Genomic DNA, 19,914 nt, shown 5'->3' with positions numbered 1-19,914 from the left:
TAAAAAATATTCTTACCATTAGTCCATAAATAAAATCGTTAATACCACGTTTTAAAAATTTTAAAATATTTTTATAAATTTAGTATATAATGAAATCTTTAAAATGTACAAAAACTAGAATATAAAATATTAACAATACAATAATTAAAATGATACAATTGTAAATATTTGAGAAATTAAATATGGTAGGTTTAAAAAATATAATTGTAACTATTTGAGAAATTAAATAGGATATGTTTTAAAAACTTTCCTTAATTCTTTAATGTCGACTCTTTTCATGGATAAATACTAAACCTCTCCAACACAATACTCGAGTAACTGATCATTTTGTAGGTTTTCAAATGACATAATAGGATTCCAGTCACCTGGCACGGTATCTGTGAAAAATTGAATACCTCACCTAAATTGAATAAAGTTTATAAAAAAATAATGAAAATTATTTAAAATAAACTTTAAGCACACTGTTTCTAACTTTAAGCACACTGTTTTTAATGCATATTCTCAATAGAGGATAAATAACTATAAATTCTCAAAACTAGTTTTAATTTGTTAAAATTAAAATATGTGTAACATAATATATTATAAAATTGATTAATGAACATATTTTGAACAACTTCTTAAACTAGAATATAGTAAAAAAATTTAGTCTTAGATCACAAACCGAAGGTGCCCGATAATGGTTCTCAAGATGTTTTACGCTAACAACTTATAAAGGTCCAATTTGACGCAGTATTGATTGAATGGATAGACATGATTGAAAAAGAAGAAAAATAAAGGTGAGAGAGAAAGGCCAACAAAAAAGGTCAAATGTTGGATAGAAATAAAAGATGGAAATTAAATTGACACATTTTGGCACCTATAAAACAACAGGACAGGCTACTCTGTCCACCATCAACATCAACATCAACACCAACACCGCCATAGTTAAACATGAGCGCTGAGGGAAGCTCAAATGGAAGTGATAAGTACAGAGTTTTCTTGCATTTGGAGCCTCCTACTGTTCACTGGAGGCATGGGAAGCCCCCATCTTTTGAAATTGTTAACCAGCTCTTTGAAGATGGCAGAACCAAGGTTCTTTGTTCTTTGTTTCAACACTTTTTTACTTTCCCTTCCTCTTTATCTTCATCTCACTAAGAGTCAACCAGTTCTTCCCTCTTTTTTCTCTTCTTTCTTTGTGTTTCTTGAGATGAAGATCGAATCATCGGCTTTTACAATAATAATTAGTATCTTCTCCACTGCACCGTTTTCTTTCTTTCAGCTTTCCAGTCTATAGCTGTTTCTTTGTTTTGTTTCTTGGTAGGAGTGGCCAAAAGGATCTCTGGAGGAAACAGTGCAAAATGCTATAAAATCATGGGAGATGGAGCTTTCCCACAAGACTAAATTACAGGATTTCAAGACCATAGTCCCTGAAAAGTTCAAGCTTTTTGTCAATGGTAAGTACATCTCTGCATGGTTGTTACATACAGAAATATCTATATATGTCAGGTAAATAAATTCACGAGAGAGAAAGAGGAGAAGGAAACACTGAATGTACGACAGATACAACCATGTAAAAAATTGTTTCTCAACTATCTAACCAACTTGAAGAGAGTTGTTCCTCGATAAAGGGAAAAAGAGATTTTTGGATATTCCATCTAAACAAAGTCATGTGGGAGACATAAGCATATGTAAGATTTCAATCAAAGTTCAAATCCAACAAAAGCAACTTTGGAGTTCTTTTTTTTTTTTTTTTCTTGTTCATATCCCTTCCCACAAAAAGAATCTCATATTTCTTTGATATCCATGAATGTTCGGGCTAGCTTACATGCGATCCTCTTGTCTAACAGGCCATACCTAATCCAATAACACAACGATTCTTAAATCATAAAATTAAAATTTGAATTCATGGAAGGTACTATGTCATAAACTGAGTTTTCTCTGGTATGTAGGAAGAGAGGGGCTCTCAGGAGAAGAAACACTAAGGCTTGGAAGCTACAATGCATTGCTGAAGAGTTCTCTACCAGAGGAGTTTCAGTATTACAAGGCAGACGAAGAATCGTTTGAATCATCTCATGAAGTTTTTAGGGCTTGTTTTCCAAGAGGATTTGCATGGGAAGTTATAGAGGTTTATTCAGGTCCTCCTTTGATTGCCTACAAGTTCAGGCATTGGGGTTTCTTCGAAGGACCTTACAAAGGCCATCTCCCAAATGGTGAACTGGTTCAATTCTATGGCTTGGGAACTCTCAAGGTAAAGTTGAGTTCTAACCTACCAAAATAAACTTGTCTATATCATCTGAATCAGCAGGTGCAAAAACATTGAACATGACCTCTATTCAAAACTAGTCAATCTACTTAGTGCCTAGACACGCATTTAAAATTAGTATTTTCAATTGAACCACACCTTGAAAAAGTGTGGATGCTACAAGAATATTCTAACAGAACTCTAAAAAGTGTAGCTAGATATAATGCACTACCAAACTACAGAAGATGCCAGAAAATTTGAAGAAAAAAGCACATGCACCTGTACATGAAGTTAGAATTCCTTTCAAGGAATTATAATCTTGAAAGTTGGCTGTGTATGATATTTGCACAGGTTGATGAATCGCTAAAGGTTGAAGAAGCTCACATCTACTATGATCCAGCAGAGCTATTTGGTGGTCTTTTGAAGGGGAAAACTGCCTCAGAATCCCAAAAACCCCAAAACAGTGAGAAAGATTCAGCTGCTTCAGTTGGCTGCCCATTCTTCAAACCCAAGGAGTAGTCCAAAGAAAGTTGGTCTGAAATAAGTTGTGCAACCTTCAATAATTTCTATCTATTCTATCCAGGGACCTCTCTACCTTTCTCTTGCTAGATACAAATTCCTAGGTTTTCAATTACCTGCAATAAAAAATATAGCCACATATGTATCAAACATCTATTTATGGTAATCCTCGCAATGAAGTGTTCCTGATTTAACCATGTTGGTTTGTTTAGTAAGATGCAATATTTCAGCAGTACTATGAGAGGGACTTTATAAATCATCTACTCTATTCTGCCATAAATATTGAAATGGAAGTTTCTAAGGTTTATATCAGGAGATTTTACAGGATATAGTGAAATTCAAGGCATATAACCTGGGAAAAAGTTGAAATAAAAAGGAAAAGTATTGCTATCAATCTTCTTACCGTCAAATTTATGATATGGTAATAAAAGTCACAGAAGTATATAATAGTCTCCCCAAAGTAATAAGGATACTACCTCCAAAAAAGAGTTTTAAAACCCCCTGTAATTCGTAAGGGTGAGGAGAGTAGTGGTTACCATGCTCTTCAAACAAATAATATATAGAATATCAAAATTCAACTCGCAAGTAATAAGTAAGAAAATTCAAATGAATTATATATATATTAATTGGAAAACGAAAAAAGCAGAATTGTTACAGTATATCTTGAATTCTTTGGTACAAGAATCAAATTAATGATTGTATAATAAGCTACAACTGACCTAACTCCAAATTCTAAAAGTTATTGTACAAACATGATTGTACAGTAAAGATTCGCTTATGCTCCAATTAAACAAAGACCTCACTCCTCCGAAGGTCTGCCTTAGGATCCATCCCATTTTGGCATTCATCCATAAGAGCTATACTTAACATTTCTGTGCAGAACTGATCATCTGGTTTCAGCCACAATGCCTAATCCACAAGCAAGAACAAATGAGAGCAGAATCGACTCATGAATGCTGAAATAAAATATTGTACACAAATTTTGGTAGTAATGCACTTTCATTGCTTGATAATTCCAGTAACACAGACTACAATGGCGAGATGCCGTTCAATTTATTGTTCATTGCATCTGATTTGTTAACTTTAATGTCCCATAAGACAGTTTGAGATAAGTTAACGTAGCAGATTGTGGATTATAAAAATAATGATTACAGTTTAACATCATTACTCTATTATGACTGTTGTCAAAATTTCTTTCCATCACAACAACTAAAACTGTAATGGTAATCTCTGAAGGTATACAAACCAGTAAATCAGGACAGGTTAAATTCGTAAGGTAAGCATGCAGAATAGAGTTACAAAACTAAAACCAAGTCCATAATAACTTACCTTATGGTAGTATGTAATGGCTGCAGTAAAATGATCCTGCATAAAAGGACAGAGAAATTTATTGTAAGCTTAGACATGAATATAAAAAATGCTTAGAGCAGATATTCTAGGCGTTCCATAACAATCCAAGTCCCCCCTCCCCAAAGTTACTCCAATTCAGCCGTGCAGCTCTGCAACCAAGCCTCCCAACCATGCAGATCTTCATGAAAACCCTCACGAGTAAGACTATCATCCTCAAGGTTGAGAGCTTTACCTTGTGCTCCATCTCAGGAGAAGCACCAAGAAGCATAAGAAGAAGACCTACACCAACCCAAGAAGATCATGCACAAATACAAGAAGGTCAAGCTTGCCGTCCTCCAATACTACAAAGTCAATGACTCTGGAAAGGTGCAGAAGCTCTGAAAGGAGTGACTAATGGCGAGTGCGGTGTTGTGAATTTCATGGCCAACCACTTTGACCACGACTACAGCAGAAAATGTGGTTTGACCTACATTTACTATAATGCTGATGGTGATTAGGTTTCTAAATGTTTGATGTCGTTGATTTATCTAGAATTGCTGCTCCAGCTTGTGGAGTCTAGTTCTTGACATGGATTTTGTTTTCTTAATGTCAATTTTTATCGTTTTTATTAACCCACCCCACCCTAATCTGGTACACCAGGGAAGAAAAGAGAAGATTCAAACCCGGTCCCCCCAAACTGAAACTCTTGAGCAAAACTGCCAAAAGCAGGGTTCGTCCCAGTAATGGATATTAGAGGACATTTCCAACCCATTTAAGGATGCTGATTCTCACAGGACTGAAGCTAATAAAAATTTGCACGCTAAAATAACATTAGAAAACTAAAAATAGCAAACATATTAAAAAACACATTGATAAACAAAAATGAAAAAGAAAAGAGAAGGCTTTAAATATTCGAGTACCTGCAAATGATAAGTATATGCAAGACCAGCATAAGTGCTAAGACTTCTTGTTGACAACGCAAGTGCTTTCTCATAGTATGCAATTGCTTCACGGTACACCCTAGCATAAAAATAAAAAAAAAGGGGAATCATTTTCAAACGAAAAAAATTAAGCCAATGATATGCAGATATAATATAATCCCATTCTTTAAATATTTACCAACATACTTTAATTTTCGATATGAATGGGCGAGATTAACTACGGTAGGCTCCCACATTTCACTCAAAGGAGATGGAACGCAGGCCAAAGTCTTCTCAAACCACCATGCAGCCTTATTGTACCTAATGATAAAATAATACACATATAAGAACAACGAAGACAAAAATGCCAAAAAGTAATAAATTAAAACAATAGAAAAAACCTGCAATTTCTACCCATATCTCTTACCCTATAAATGCCAAAAAGTCAACATTTTTTCGATGATTAACAACTTTACATGAAACAAGACAAAGATAAACCTAGGAGTTTATAATAAAAATAATGATTAGAAGGGTAAAAGTATTCTACAGAGTCCAATTTACAGTAGTTGTAACCTTCAAAGGATTTCCAAGCATAAGGCATGATACAAAGCACATATTTCTTAATCCCTTTTACTAGACCTGGAAAAAGGAGCCACCACCCTACTGATGGAGCACAAAGATTGTGAATCCATTGAATAAATACATTGTTCACAACTTAAAATCACAATATAAAAACTAAGTAACGCAATGAAAAGGGTATGTTTTATTTCGTTGGTGAACTTTTAGGCCAAACATTAATATTAATATACTTCAAAATCACCAATATTGGGACTTAGGAAAAATTACCAATTCTTAGATATTCAGAACTTCATGATCTAAAATACGGGTGAAATGTATATAATACCATTTTGTGTTGTGATCACAATATATACAGAAATGAGACACTATCTCAGCCAGGAAGCAGAACTTCAAACAAAATTATTGTGCGAACAAATACAGATATAAATGAGAGAAAAATATAGATACTCCTTCATGTCATAAGCAACAACTCCAAGCTCATTGTAAACAAGAGGATCTGATGGACAAATTGTCTTCGCCTGCACAAAAAACTGAAACAAGAAAAAACCATTCAAATATTGACATTTTCAGGAACATCAAATGATGAATGGAAGACTGAAAGGGAAAGCCAATGGATACAAGGCATGTATGGGATGTCCACTAATAATGAAAGTCAATGCTGTGATATTTCTATGACCATACTGTCATTCTTTAAGACATTTCAAACTAGATTCCATGATGCAAATCTTAAATAATTTTATATTTCTTAGGATTCATCCATCATATAATATGTGGCCTAAAATTTCTGTAAAAGAAACGCAAAGGTGCAGAATAAGTTTCATCTTCCCCAGTCGCAGCATTAACCAATAAAAGCATTCTTTGTATATCAGCAGAGATTGACTGTGAGTTGAAAAATCATACTGACAATACATGGGGATAAGAAATAAGTATTCATGCCAGGTTTAGGTAATACCTGCTCAGCAAGCTTAAAGCTGTGGGTTCGCATATATTCCATCCCAATGTATAATGTTGGTAAATGACACCTGGAATAAAATAATATCAAGATTCAACCTGTAGAAGGAATTTCATGAAATAAGAGAACTAGCCAATGAATAACTCCACACATCTTTTACAAAATGATAAAACCAAATTTTCTATCATTTATCATTTAAAACAGATAAGGTATTGCTTAATAACATAAATACTTTCCCATCTTTCGCAGCCTAAATTTAAGAACAAAACATAAAATAACTCAAGAATATTAAATTAATTACCCTGGAAACAATCGAGCGCCAGTGCGATAAGCAGACATGGCTTGGTCACCCTCTTCTTGAGCAGCATAAGCGTTACCATACCCTATCCAAGCAGGTGCAAATGTTCCGTCCAGAGTTGTAGCTTTGCTGTAGCACATACAATAATAAATATCAGGAAAAAGAAAAAAAAAACTATTCATATTGGAAATATCAATCTCCTAATTACCAATAAAGTTTATAACACATGAGAAATCGTTGACTTAGAAATACCCGACCCAAGACTTGTAGCAAAAGATACACTTGAATTCACAGACATCTAGAAGACATCAAAATTCCTCAAATCATGGGTCTAATCAGGAAAAAAAAGGCACTTGGCAAGCCCTGGAATTGCTTTCTTACTGGAATTCAAGCTAAGATGAACAAACAAGTCATCAAGAAAATTTCTGAGTTTACAAAAATATCATATTCTACTAGAATCCAAGCTAATACAGGCCAAGTTGCTCATCAAGACCCTTAAAAGTTTTAGACATGTCATAGCAGGTTAGCCATTTGGCAAAGCTTTAGGTACAGCTAGTAAATTATAATATGCAGGATGTCAATTCTAGGTGAAAGAGGTGGCTGGTAGCAATGCAAAGCAATATTTCTCATTCCTGGCCAGGTTCAAAAACTGGGACAATGAAGTTGTCACTTTAGGCTTAATTGTATTAATTAAATGCAACATGAAAGCAACCAATTGGAATTACAAGTGAAGAATAATTATAAAAGGAGCATACAACAGTAACATTCACCTGAAAAAACGACGTGATTGATCATATTTTTTGATACAGTAGTAATAGCAACCGACAGCAAACCATGACAACGCCCTGAAAAGGATATTCCAAATAAGTGATGGACCAATAGCAAGGGGGAGTTCAAATATAAAAAATTATGGGTGTGGTCCTAACATTTAATAATTTGGCAAAACTTAATAAAATCTACTTCAACCAAGGAAAAATAAATTCTCACTTTTCTATTTGATATTTACTTCCACTAAAATATTTTGTATGCTCTAACAACTGAAAAACATATAGTTCCAATACACAAGCCACTCACTTTTGAGGATAGTCCTTGACCAGGTTGCATGCCATTAGATAAAGTTCATTTGAATGTCCAAGCTCCATTGCTGCAGCTAAATGTACCAGTGTACTTTTTAAATGGAAGGGATCTTTTTCAAGCAAACTGTAAATGAAAAGAGAAAATAAATAATAAAAAAAGGGTATAAAAAAGGAAAGATAGTTATGACGAAATTCAAGCAATATGTTGATCTAGTTTCCTAGACAGTTATAGACTTACACAGAGGTAAGTTCAAAGCATTTCTGATATTCACCACACTGATGGTAGTATTCAGCTTTGCAAGCTAACAGATCAGTATTAGTTTCTAGAGTTCGAATAAATGATGGATCAGAACTTTTTGAATTACAACTTTCTCTTTCAAGTTCTTTGAATCTCGCTTCAATGATATTTTCTTTATCGTACTGGAGAACAAGGAAACAAACAAATTAGTGGGAATTTCACAAGCACGCAAGGAAAAAAAAATGTTGCAAATATAAAGAGACATCCTGACAATTGAAAATGCAGGTAATAGACATTAGTTTGGTATTCATTACTCATAATAGAAGAAAAATAAGCTGCATCCTTCTTACCTTCTTTATTAAGCATGCATAAAATGATGAGAGCCATCCATCTTCAGGACCAAACTGCAATGATGAGAGTAGACTTGATTCTGAAATTCCACATCGTATAAAAGAATTAGATTATCAACAATCGTATCCAAAGGAGAGAAAGTTAAAATATAGGGGAGAAATTAATATATATATGACAAGTCAAATATTTCATGAATGAACAGTTAACAAAATAATGGATTGTAAAAGCAATACAAATATGTGAGCATGTGTACGCCGATGTATAAGTGCTGTGCATGTATATGTCTGTCTATGTATATATGTGTGTGTGTACACACGGTACACAATCAAATGTATTAAGCTATAATTCTTCTTAAAATCCATAGAGACGAGATTTACCTTCATCACATGTCAGCATGTGACTTTCTATGAGACACTCCAAAGCCTGGACCAAAATGGAAATGAAAATGGTATATATTAAAAGGAGGAGCCAGAACATAAATCTAAAAAAATTACAACTTTCTTAAAAATTAATGGCTACACCAAAAAGGAAGCTAAGAGATTTTGTTAGCCTGATTTTGAAAAAAGCCAAAGAATTTAATTAAACTGCTGATGCTGAAATGTGCACCCATGATGCAACAGAATCGCTAATTTTCAGCTCTTAAACCACAGCATACAAGAATCGTAACAGAAAGTTAAGACCCCATTTGATAACCATTTGGTTTTTGGTCTTTGATTTCTGAAAACGATGCTTGTTTTCTCACCTTTCTCAACAATGGTTTTCATTGTTCTTTGAAAAATATTTGAATTTTTAGTCAAATTCCAATAACAAAAAACATGTTTTCAACTACTTTTTCTAGTTTTCAAAACTTGGCCTAGTTTTTAAAACTTAATGCAAAGTAGATGGAAAAAAAAAAAAAAAAAAAAAAAAAAAAAAAAAAAAAAAAAAAAAAAAGGATCTCATAGGTGAAAGTAGTGTTTAAGCTTTGTTTTTTCAAAAACCAAATGTTTATCCTGCGGATACTCAGCTATATTGATCCAAAAATACCAAAGTTCATAAATATTACCTCATAGCATAGAGGGTCAGCTTTGATAGCAGCTTTGTACCTAAACATATTATAAAAAATTAGAATAATAAATGACATCATCCATTCCTTATTTGAAGTTGCATAGTTTTAGCTGAACTATATAGGTTTTAGGGGAAGGGGGAAAGATAAGAAATAAAAGGACGTCCATGGAAGAAAAAATGTAAACATAAACTCACCAAAGTCGAGCCTGCGTGCGGTTTTCCAGAGCTTCATATGCCTTGCCTCTTAAAAAGCATGTTGCTGCGGCTATCTGTTACAAAATGGGAAAACAGAGAACCCACTGTGAATTGAATGACCGATCTAGGATCTAACCATCGAGAAATTAATTAGGCGAGGTTATTTTTACATGAAATGTTAATTTAAAACAAGTTGAAATGATATAACAGCACATTACATTAATCTCACGATCCTCACAATCTTTGTCAAGGTACATGCCACTGTGATCCTTGTTATCAAGCACGTAACCATGCTCGTTCACTTTGGCATCACCAAGCATCGCTAGGCATTGGTCCCACTCCTTCAATTCCTCCTGGACAATCGAAAATTTTGAAAACAAATGAGATTTATGGAAAGCATAAAATTTAGCTACACGCCCCAAAACGTCTTATCCCTGTAATTCGAACCTCCTAGAGGACTCCACAGTCGATTGCACGGACAGAACAGACACGCCAGGAGTTCAATTTTCATAACAAATTAATGCCGGAACTTTTGCTTCCCCACCTTAAAGGAAACACCTATACTCCGGTATTCATATCTTTCTACTGCCAAAGACTGATCCAATTCAGGCTACTTCCCACTCGAATACAATTCACAATAACAGTCACCAACTTATCGAATCAGGCGTACAATGAACACAAAACACAGATAAAAAGTGAAGTTCGGAGTAGCTTACAAGGCACTTGGCAGCGAGGTAGCGAAATCGAGGGTCACGGAGGACGATCTTGGAGGCATTGAGGAGGTGAAACGCACGACGAAAATGGCGTCCAAGAAAGAGGGCCTGCGCCTGCATGTAAATATCCGCAGGGTCCTCAGTGAAAGCGGCGACTTTGTCGGCGAAGAAGATGGCGGAGGAGTAGAGATGCTTGCTCACACAGTCCCTTACTACACCTCGGAGCTTCTCGATTTCTTCCTCCCTCATTCTCAAGGATTTTGTTGACGCAGAAGAATGGAGATTTGTGGAACAGGAGAATTGAAGAGGACGAGTTCTTCCGCTGGCGCTGGGGTTTTGGCAGAGTCGGAGACTACTCGAGGGAAAGTTGAAGAGAGAATGGAAAATGGGCGGGAGGCTTGGTTGGGCTTAGAGTTACCATTAAACATTAAACACGCATAATCCGTGATCTTCTAATTAAATAGATATTTGTTTAATTCGCGATAATATAATATTATATCAACCTAATTTTTAAAACAACATTTTTTTAAATAAAAAATAATAATAATATTAAAATACAGTATTCCACCCATAAAAATGAGTTTTAACTTACTCTTGACTTAAATATTAACATCATAAATATTATAATATATAAGTAATAATATATATAATAAGCCCTAAAATTCATGACACACATTTATATTAACCAAAATAAAATATACATTATCCACCCATTTATACTTTATTTTAACAAATTTTTAAGAAAAAACTTGTTAGAGGGGAAAGATGGCTACACTCGTTCGAGTTGAAGGTTAAGATTACAAAATTTATCTAAGTTACGGGCAATTAAATAAAGTTTAAATTATATAATAAAAATTCATACAACTTAACAAGAGTCCGAACATTCATAGTCGTAATCGATTTTTTTTTAAGTTCATGAAGTAAACATAGTTGGCATAAATGGAGCTATTATTTTGGCTATAACTTTTGTTAGTCTCAATATTTATGTATCTTATTTTAATTGGTTTAAAATTATTTATCAATCATTGAATAATCTTCGACAGTGCGGTATCCAACTATGAAAGTAAAAGGTAACCTTGACATAAAATACTTGATTAAGCAATTCATTGAGAAAAATACATGATTTCAGCATATATATTAATAAAATGAAAACAAAATAAAGTTGGGTAAAATTCAAGTAGTAAGATATATAATTAGCAACTACAAATTGAAGTGAAGCAAAATGATTACCCAATTAAAGAAACAAATCATTAGCCACTCGTAGTGTATGTATAGAGCAGAATATCACATACCTAATTTAAGCAAATTTTTAGAAATAAAAATTATTCTTAAAGAACTTTAACTAAAATTGAGGACATTTACCGTAGAAACCAAACTTGAAACCAGGATTTTTTTTTGGTAGAAGCTAACGATGGACACAACAGCAACCACAAAACAATCATGTGGCTGTTACTCCTCTTCTGTAATACAGCAAGATTGAAGGTCTTGGGGATATCTTCCTTTTCCTTTAACCTCCTCTTTTTTGTTCTCGTCTCTCTTCAAAAGAAAAAAAATTATTACAGTACATAGAATCCAAAATCATTTCGAAAGGTTATCGAAGTTAGCTCGAGCAACATTTGATTCTGTTTAAACCCGATTCGTCTTTGATGTTTATTTTCTCCCCCTGGGCAGGGACAGAGGAAGCAGATCCGTTTTCTCCACCTTCAACAGCCTTCTTGCTTACTATGTGATAGATCTGAGTCAGGACCTCGGCGAATGCTTTTTCGACGTTGACTGCTTCCAGTGCAGAGGTTTCTATGAAGTACAGTGATTCCCTCTCAGCGTACGACTTTCCATCCTCGGTTGGAACAGCCACAAGGTGGCGAAGATCAGATTTGTTTCCAACAAGCATCACAACAATGTTGGAATCTGTGTGGTTCTTCAATTCTTTTAGCCACCGGTCCACGTTCTCAAATGTTGCATGACGAGTAACATCGTATACAAGGAGTGCACCAACTGCTCCACGATAGTATGCGCTGGTGATGGCACGGTACCTATACACACAGAAAGCCACACAGATCTGAACAGCTCATTCAATTTTTCTAAAAAATAACAGGTGGATTCACTGCAAATACTAGCTTGGCTCATTATTGCCCTACTTCTTCACATGTACCGTGCAATGTATGCCATTATTGATAGAAATGTATGCCATTATTGATAGACAGAAGAATCATAAAGAAGGTAAACTAGATCATAAGATCCGTCCATCAGACTTGTATTGATGAACGATAATGAGATCTTCTCAACAAAATTTGGAAAAAAATTACAACCCCTTTTCCTATTCAACGCCACCACAGGAATTGCAATTTACTAATCAACATTCATAGGCTACACGTACAGAGAAAAGAAGAAGTAAAATTATAGTTGATGAAAAGCACATCAAGAATAGCAGATCACTTCATTTCCTTTGTCAGATGCTAATCTTATGAAGGAAGAGTGCTGTGGAATGATAGGGCAGATTCATAATTGTTATGAAGTGACACATTTTTTGGGGGAAAACCAGTACATGCCGTAAGCATATAGTCGAGTAAATGCAATCCATATATAGAAGGTCCAGTTTTTAGGAGAGCTTGAGCTAACTTGAGAAGGAATAAAAGTTCAGAACAGTGACAATATAAGCCCAAGAACCTATGACAAAGTTCGACACTCACGAAATGATCCCAGCACATGACATTGTTTCTCTTTTTAGTATGAGATTATAAGCTACTTCTAGGTAATACCAGTTCGAGCTTCCCCTAAATTAGGGTATGAAAATCAATGCCATTGGATGCGTTCAATATCCCTACTTACCCAACACATTATATAAATTTCAATGACATGCAACGAAATCTTTGTCATATGATCTTTTTCCTCTTGTAGGCATCGCAATAAACAGAAACCAAAAAGTAGAGGAAGTACCATACATGAAAGAAAATTTTAACTGATTCCCCATTTGGAAAATAGGAAACGAATTCCTTTAGAAAGAAGCCAAGTGCCTTTGTGCTTTATCGGGGGACAAGGGAAAGAATAATGGGAGGAATCAAAGCTTCCTGTTGCTAATATAAATTATAAGAGATTTATAATAGAAATGGCTCAAAGCACACGATCTACGAAACAGAATCCAAAGTCTTCGTGAACAAGGATCTGCTCAGACAATTCCAAGTCCCCAACTATTCCATTAACTTCTATTAAATGGATTCTTCAAGGCCTGCTGAATCTAACTTTTCTAACCATCACCAAACAGCTTTATTACACAAACAACCGTAGAAATTGAAGAACAAAGCCACAACATCACAGTAAAAATACATCAAAACCAACTTCGCAAGCATTAAACACTCAATTGAACCATAAGAACACAAAATTAAGAAGAAAACACAGTTTATATCGATCAGATCTAGGTTATTACACAACACACTCGGCAAACCGGAACATGCTAATTAACTAAACCCCAGAAATCAGGACACCCAAACAGAAAGCAACAACCAGAAACCAAACCACTAACACGCAAATGAACAGGAAGCAAAACGAAAGAAAAGGCGAGAAATCCAGAGAGGAGAAGAAAGAAAGAAAACCTTTCTTGGCCAGCAGTATCCCAAATCTGAGCTTTGATAACTTTACCATCGACGTTCAAGGTCCTGGTGGCGAACTCGACACCAATGGTGGATTTAGACTCGAGGTTAAACTCGTTCTTAGTGAATCTGGAGAGCAAATTGGACTTGCCGACACCGGAGTCCCCAATCAGAACCACCTTGAATAGGTAGTCGTAATCATCATCAGCTCTGTAACCAGCCATTGTTGCTTCGATTTACCTCAAAACTTTATAGATTAAGGAAGAAGAAGAAGAAGAGCAGAGAGGAGGAGAGAGGAAAAATCGAAGAAATGCAGCACTCAAGTGGGGGAGGAAGTGTGTGAAATCAATAAAGGTGGGAAGAAATGGAGACGAAAAGAAAAAAGGGGAAAAAAAGCGGGGGAAGCTGTGAGGGAAGGTCCATGTTTTGCTTATTGTGAACCTGCACGCTCCTTTGATCGGACGTCTCTGATTCAATTGTTGTTTTCCTTTCCCGAAATTTTCATTTTCTGAACAAATGTCCGGATGTGAAGCTTTTTGTCTGTATTTCAATCTTTATTTCCCTCAATTTTTAATTTATTTTTGTTAAAAATATATTATTTCAAATCTTTTTTATTTTTAATATAGTTTAAAAAGTGGATAACTTTTCGATAAATTTAATAATATTTCATAAATAAAATATAATATAATTTTTAAACGAATTAAAAAGAAAGTTCAATTTTAATATTACAATTCTCCGCTTCATTTCAGGCACGATAAGTGTCTTGAATTAGTATTAAAGAGCATAGTACATTCGAGAACACCATAAACTTTGTTAGGGTTGAATGTCTCTGGCCCAATATCGAAGAGTGTTGTAGCTACACGAAAACTCTCTGATATAACTAAGGACATTAATTATACAATATATTTCAATGAAGATGCAAAGAAAATGTTGTTGAAACTATCAAAAGATATTTCGATTCATGCCACATTGAAGAATAATGAAATTTCATTGTTATGGTGGATTACAATTTATAGTACTCTAGAGTTATTGTATTTCATTAATGTATTTGAAAACATTTTATTTACTTTAGGTTACATTTATTAATTATGTCCATAAAGTATGAATATTACTAAGAATTGCTTTCATTTTGAGGCTATATAAAGTCATGTATATTGTATTTGTAAGTAGACTTGGAAAATGTAGTAAAAAAAAACATTTATACTTTATTTAGCCAATGACTAAGTTTCTTTGCAATTTTATGTAGTTTAAGTTGCATGTAGAATCATTCAAGCTCGACATGATCAATATTGCTTGTGGAGTGAAACAATTGTTCTTGAGTTGAGATATTTGATCAACAAGAATCATTCAAGCTAGACATTATCGATTTTGTTTGTAGAGTGATTCGAATCTCAAACGATGTTTTTGCCTTGAGATATTCGTTCAACAAGCTAATCCGAATCTTACTTTACTTGTAGTGATTTCTACATCACTCTCGGTCACATCTATGGGTCCCATAAACGTCAAAAACTAATACGAGAAGACATTGCAGTACAAAGAGAGAGAGAGATATAAAAATGTCAAATTTGGTCTATATCAAAGGTTTGTATGATTGGGTAGTGACGCCTTAGGATATAACTATAAGATCTACATTTCAAATTTTGATTAATTAGCATTAAAAAGAGTTAAATAGTTTTGTAAAGGATGGAACCATCAAATAAATTAAAAATTAAAGGTATACCCAATAAATTAATTAACAATAAATATATTTTATTAATTTAACTTAATATAAATAAATTAACCAATAATAATTAATTATCTAAAGTTAACCAATTGATTAATTAAATTGATGGAAGTAATTTCATAATCTTTCTCGTTATTTTGGGTGGCTAACTTCCTAATCACTCCAACATTAACATTCTTTATACTTTAATAACTGTTTTTTAACGGTCTCCAAATATTTAAAAATCACATTTTGACCCCTTTAAATATTCCATTTTGCATTTTGCGAACGTTCCTAATCTAAAAGGCGCGCTATCGATACCTTCGTGGTACTCTGCAACACTCTGTCTTCGTCTTTGCCGGGTAAGTTTCTCTTCGCCCTGTCTCTCCGATGCCAATCTCCACCGAATCTTCTACTCCCTCCTCCTCTTGCTTCATCGAATGCGGCACTCCGACGATTCCGAGCGTTCAACTCGTGTCGAAATCGGTGTCGGATCGGCTTCTCGGCAAGTTCTTCGACGCCTCGCAATTCGACTTCGATTACGAACAGAGTAGCTTGTGGTCTCCGCCGATTCCGCGGCGAGTTTTTTTGGATTCTCCGGTCGATGTTTGCTCCGGTTATGAGGTTCTCTCGAAGCTTGAGAAGGCGAAGACGGCATGGAGGAAATTCGTAATCTGTTTTAGAGTAAGTGCTCTCACGATCGCATTGTGATTTTACTCCGTTATTGCTGTGTTTCGTTTTCGTGATTCCGAACTCGAGTTGCTTTATTTTGAAAAAACCTGAGGCTGCTTTAGATTTTTTTGAGAAATTTTGAAGAAATTGCCTTCAATTTCCATAATGAACTTACTGGCAAAGAATTTTTAGTCATGAATCTGTTTCAGATTAAGTGTATACGATCGCATTGTGATTTACTTTAGTGCTTGCTAGGTTTTTGTTTCTCCAGTTCGAAATCGATTCGCTGTAATGTGTAAGAACTGAGGTCGATTTAGGATTATTTGAGAAAATCGGAAGAAACTGCGTTCGATATGATTGAAACAACGCATTCGCATCAGAGAATTTTATTCAAGCGAACGAGAAATCGAAGCGAAAAAGAAACGGAGAAACTATTATTGACTTCAGAAATTAGAATCATACCTAAACCGTTATAATCTCTTTATTGTTTACAAGCATGATTTTCCTTTTCTGTCCACGAACACGAACTTCAAAATTGTCTCAACTGAATTATACATCCGATCCTCCGTGGTGTTTATATGCGTGAAGATACGGAAACTATCTTGTTATTGATTGTTGGATTTTAATTAGAAAATTGTGATGTTTATTGCAGGGATTTTGGTGTTCTTGGAATCCCTGATTCGACCTAACAACTTTTGAGCAATTCTCTCCCACTGTGCTACAAGGCCGCGATTGAGAACGATTGAGGAAAAGAAAAAAGAAGAGAAATTAGGTTTTTCTTTTGAGCATTCAGTTAATTGTATTCTTACCATTGAAGAAAGAAAAGAAGAAGAAATCAAAATCCACTAATCTTATATGAATTTGAATTACTTCCATTTGTGATAATCATGGAAAAAATGAAGAACATGAACTACAGTTTAGAATTTGAATTTGGTGTATTACAGCGACCCTTCAATCTGAGACAGGCCCAGTACTCCAGCTTGGAAGCGGATATGCCGAACAGAAAAACAAAGGGGAATTTCAGAGCTCTGCAATTGTCTGTGGAGGTAAGGCCAGAATATCTGCCTTCGCTTTTTGGAATAAGCTAAAACTAAAAGCACATATGGAACAAACAACGCAAACCCCATGCATTGCTTTTGCTTCTTTTTCTGATTATAATCCTCCTTTTGTCCGTTGTAAGCTTGGATTAGATTCCTTTCAATTTGATTTCGTATTCCTTTTGCTCATCATCATTCATATTCATACATAAATGATGAAACCCAATTCAGAAAGCTTTTCGTTTTCTCTGTTTTTTTGCTGTTCTTGAATTCAAGCTACGAATTCCCACGCACCCATTTGGACACTTTTTTAGGTAAGGCCTATAGTGTCAGACGAAGGTAAGGTTTATAGTGTTAGACGAACACAACTCTTCACAATGGTATGATATTGTCCACTTTTAGTGTAGGCTCTCGTGACTTTGCTTTGAGCTTATCTAAAAAGCCTCGTACGAATAGAGTTAGTATTGCTTACTTATAAACCCATGATCATTCCCTAAATTAGCCGTGACTTTCATCATCCAACCTATAACATTTTATTTGAAATGCTTCGAGATAATTACTAAATTATAGTTTACATATATATCATATATTTATATTTTACCATAACGCTAATATCTACTCTTACCATATATATTTTTGTTATTTTCATTTATTACTCTTTTCATGTCCTTATAATTTATTTGATTATAAATAGATAACTTTCACATCATTTATGCGTGACGATTAAGCAAACATTTTTCATAACTACCTAAACAATAACCGTGTTGGGGAATAACAATTGTGTCCGTTTTATTTTTTATTTTTAAAATCATAATTCAAGGCAAATTAACGTTCATTCGAACGAAAACTTTCCATTTGCTAGAGTATGATAAAACTTAAATGAACACTTAGACATAATCCATAAAACTCAAATCAACACTTAGACATGATTTGTTATTATTATTAAAATTGTATGTGTCACTACTTTTGTCTATTGAAATTTGATTTGAACCATTAAAGGGGTTGGTGTTAAATCTATATTTATATATAGTCGACTATAAATGAAATTTTGATTAAAATTAGTTGATTCTCTAAAAAATATTAAATTATTTTGAATATGGCAGAATATTTAATCTCTTTCTCGTGGGTAAATAAATTAGATTTGTTATTTTAACTTAAATTATATTTTTATATATATAAATGCCAACCAATTGTAAGAATGATCAGTTTAAATAGTTTATGTTATAAATAGTTGTAAATATATAATTCTTTAGTATAAGGTCGAATCATCAATTATAAATAACAATAAATAAAATACTATATAAACATTATAAATGCAAAATAATATTTGATATAAAGTGGAAGTGAGAAAAAGGCAACCAAAACAATCCAAAATTGAGTATACACGTTTCAATGATTTGCAAACCGAAAGTTTCAATAAATCATAATTATTCACTTTAAATTCTAAAGCATTCAAAATTTTTTTTTAAAAAAAAAAAAAAAAAACATACCCACACGAAAAGAGAACTCTTTGAAATAATAATAATGTTGGATATCATCAAATAATTATTATTTTATTTAATTTATTTTTATAGAAAACGACATATTCCCAATCACGAGAAAAACTTTCGAGATTGTTTTTAATTAAATTATATTTATTTTTAACTTTAATTATTCGGTAGAGAGACCTATAATAGGTATGTCAATATTTTTGACACAAGCTCGAGTCAACGATGAAATTAACTATCATTTTATTAAAGAATAATGGATAAAATAAAATAATTATGTAAAAATTATTGAATTAAAGGGTAAAAATTATAAATTTATAAAATTTGAAGTGCAATACACAATTTTAAAGAATTGAAAGTACTAAACTTTAATTTAATTAAAACAAATCTATGGTACACTAAAAGCCATCATCATCACATTCCCCAATAAAACATCTCTGACAGAAAATAGGGAAATAATAATATAGGCTTGGCCTTAGTTGCAAATACTTTTTCCTCAGGGACCATTCTGCAAAAACAATTGTGGGACCCAAGTTCAACTTTTTATTTATTTATTTATTTATTTTTTTTTAACAATTAAATTTTGTACCCCAAAGAGAAAAATAATCAAAATTTGTAGCTTACAGAGCATCCAAAGTCAATAACTTTTTCAGATCATATAATTATTTTGGGATTTTTATTCCATCTATTTTCACCCTACTTTTCATTCCTACATTATAATTATTATTGTTTTTTCAATATATTGTCATCATTATAATTTAATACTTGGTTTGAAAAAACAAAATTAAATTGAATTTTATTTTGGTCCCTAAATTTGTAGTATTATTATATGAATGTTTAAATAAGTAATTAATATATTACGTCACGTAATTTATGGAAAGATTAGAATTTCTATAATATAATAACACGAAATTTTCAATTTGAAAATGTATCAATCCGAATAATAATATAGAAATGGACATATCTCGATGGTCAACATCCTCCTATGACA

General features: G+C 33.5%; 4 protein-coding genes across 6 annotated transcripts; 2 read left to right on the top strand and 2 right to left on the bottom strand.

Annotated features, from left to right (window-relative positions):
- The first annotated feature begins 719 nt into the window (after positions 1–719).
- LOC111780399 (pathogen-related protein-like) lies at positions 720–2,973 on the top strand. The gene is made up of 4 exons (XM_023660785.1): positions 720–1,071; positions 1,301–1,433; positions 1,929–2,227; positions 2,573–2,973. Exons 1-4 carry the CDS (start codon positions 931–933, stop codon positions 2,738–2,740), a joined length of 741 nt encoding a protein of 246 aa, XP_023516553.1. The 5' UTR covers positions 720–930; the 3' UTR covers positions 2,741–2,973.
- LOC111780379 (anaphase-promoting complex subunit 6-like) lies at positions 2,769–10,861 on the bottom strand. Of its 3 annotated transcripts, none has more exons than XR_002812848.1 (17): positions 10,442–10,687; positions 9,944–10,078; positions 9,726–9,799; positions 9,529–9,568; positions 8,861–8,906; positions 8,483–8,562; positions 8,133–8,314; positions 7,893–8,018; positions 7,589–7,663; positions 6,822–6,947; positions 6,521–6,590; positions 6,016–6,098; positions 5,197–5,310; positions 4,990–5,089; positions 4,070–4,105; positions 3,460–3,649; positions 2,769–2,856 (listed from the first exon to the last, which is right to left on the bottom strand). XR_002812848.1 is itself a non-coding variant. In XM_023660773.1 (17 exons), exons 1-17 carry the CDS (start codon positions 10,685–10,687, stop codon positions 3,637–3,639), a joined length of 1,593 nt encoding a protein of 530 aa, XP_023516541.1. In that variant the 3' UTR covers positions 3,383–3,636. The 3 variants fall into 3 exon arrangements, 2 of the variants coding, with proteins under 2 accessions (XP_023516541.1, XP_023516531.1); XM_023660773.1 differs by lacking the exon at positions 2,769–2,856 and adding an exon at positions 4,323–4,369 and having other exon boundaries at positions 3,383–3,649; XM_023660763.1 differs by lacking the exon at positions 2,769–2,856 and having other exon boundaries at positions 3,383–3,649; positions 10,442–10,861.
- A 790-nt stretch (positions 10,862–11,651) lies between these two features.
- On the bottom strand, positions 11,652–14,406 carry LOC111780363 (ras-related protein RABA1b-like). Its single transcript, XM_023660743.1, has 2 exons — positions 14,029–14,406; positions 11,652–12,471 (listed from the first exon to the last, which is right to left on the bottom strand). The coding sequence occupies exons 1-2, from the start codon at positions 14,247–14,249 to the stop codon at positions 12,039–12,041; spliced, it is 654 nt and encodes a 217-aa protein (XP_023516511.1). The 5' UTR covers positions 14,250–14,406; the 3' UTR covers positions 11,652–12,038.
- Positions 14,407–16,023: 1,617 nt separating this feature from the next.
- Positions 16,024–17,284, top strand: LOC111780353. The gene is made up of 2 exons (XM_023660731.1): positions 16,024–16,411; positions 17,052–17,284. The coding sequence occupies exons 1-2, from the start codon at positions 16,118–16,120 to the stop codon at positions 17,076–17,078; spliced, it is 321 nt and encodes a 106-aa protein (XP_023516499.1). The 5' UTR covers positions 16,024–16,117; the 3' UTR covers positions 17,079–17,284.
- The last annotated feature ends 2,630 nt before the right edge of the window (positions 17,285–19,914 follow it).

Source organism: Cucurbita pepo, chromosome LG01, assembly GCF_002806865.2.
Source record: "Cucurbita pepo subsp. pepo cultivar mu-cu-16 chromosome LG01, ASM280686v2, whole genome shotgun sequence".
NCBI lineage: Eukaryota > Viridiplantae > Streptophyta > Magnoliopsida > Cucurbitales > Cucurbitaceae > Cucurbita > Cucurbita pepo.
This window is presented reverse-complemented; position numbering and strand designations above follow the sequence as displayed.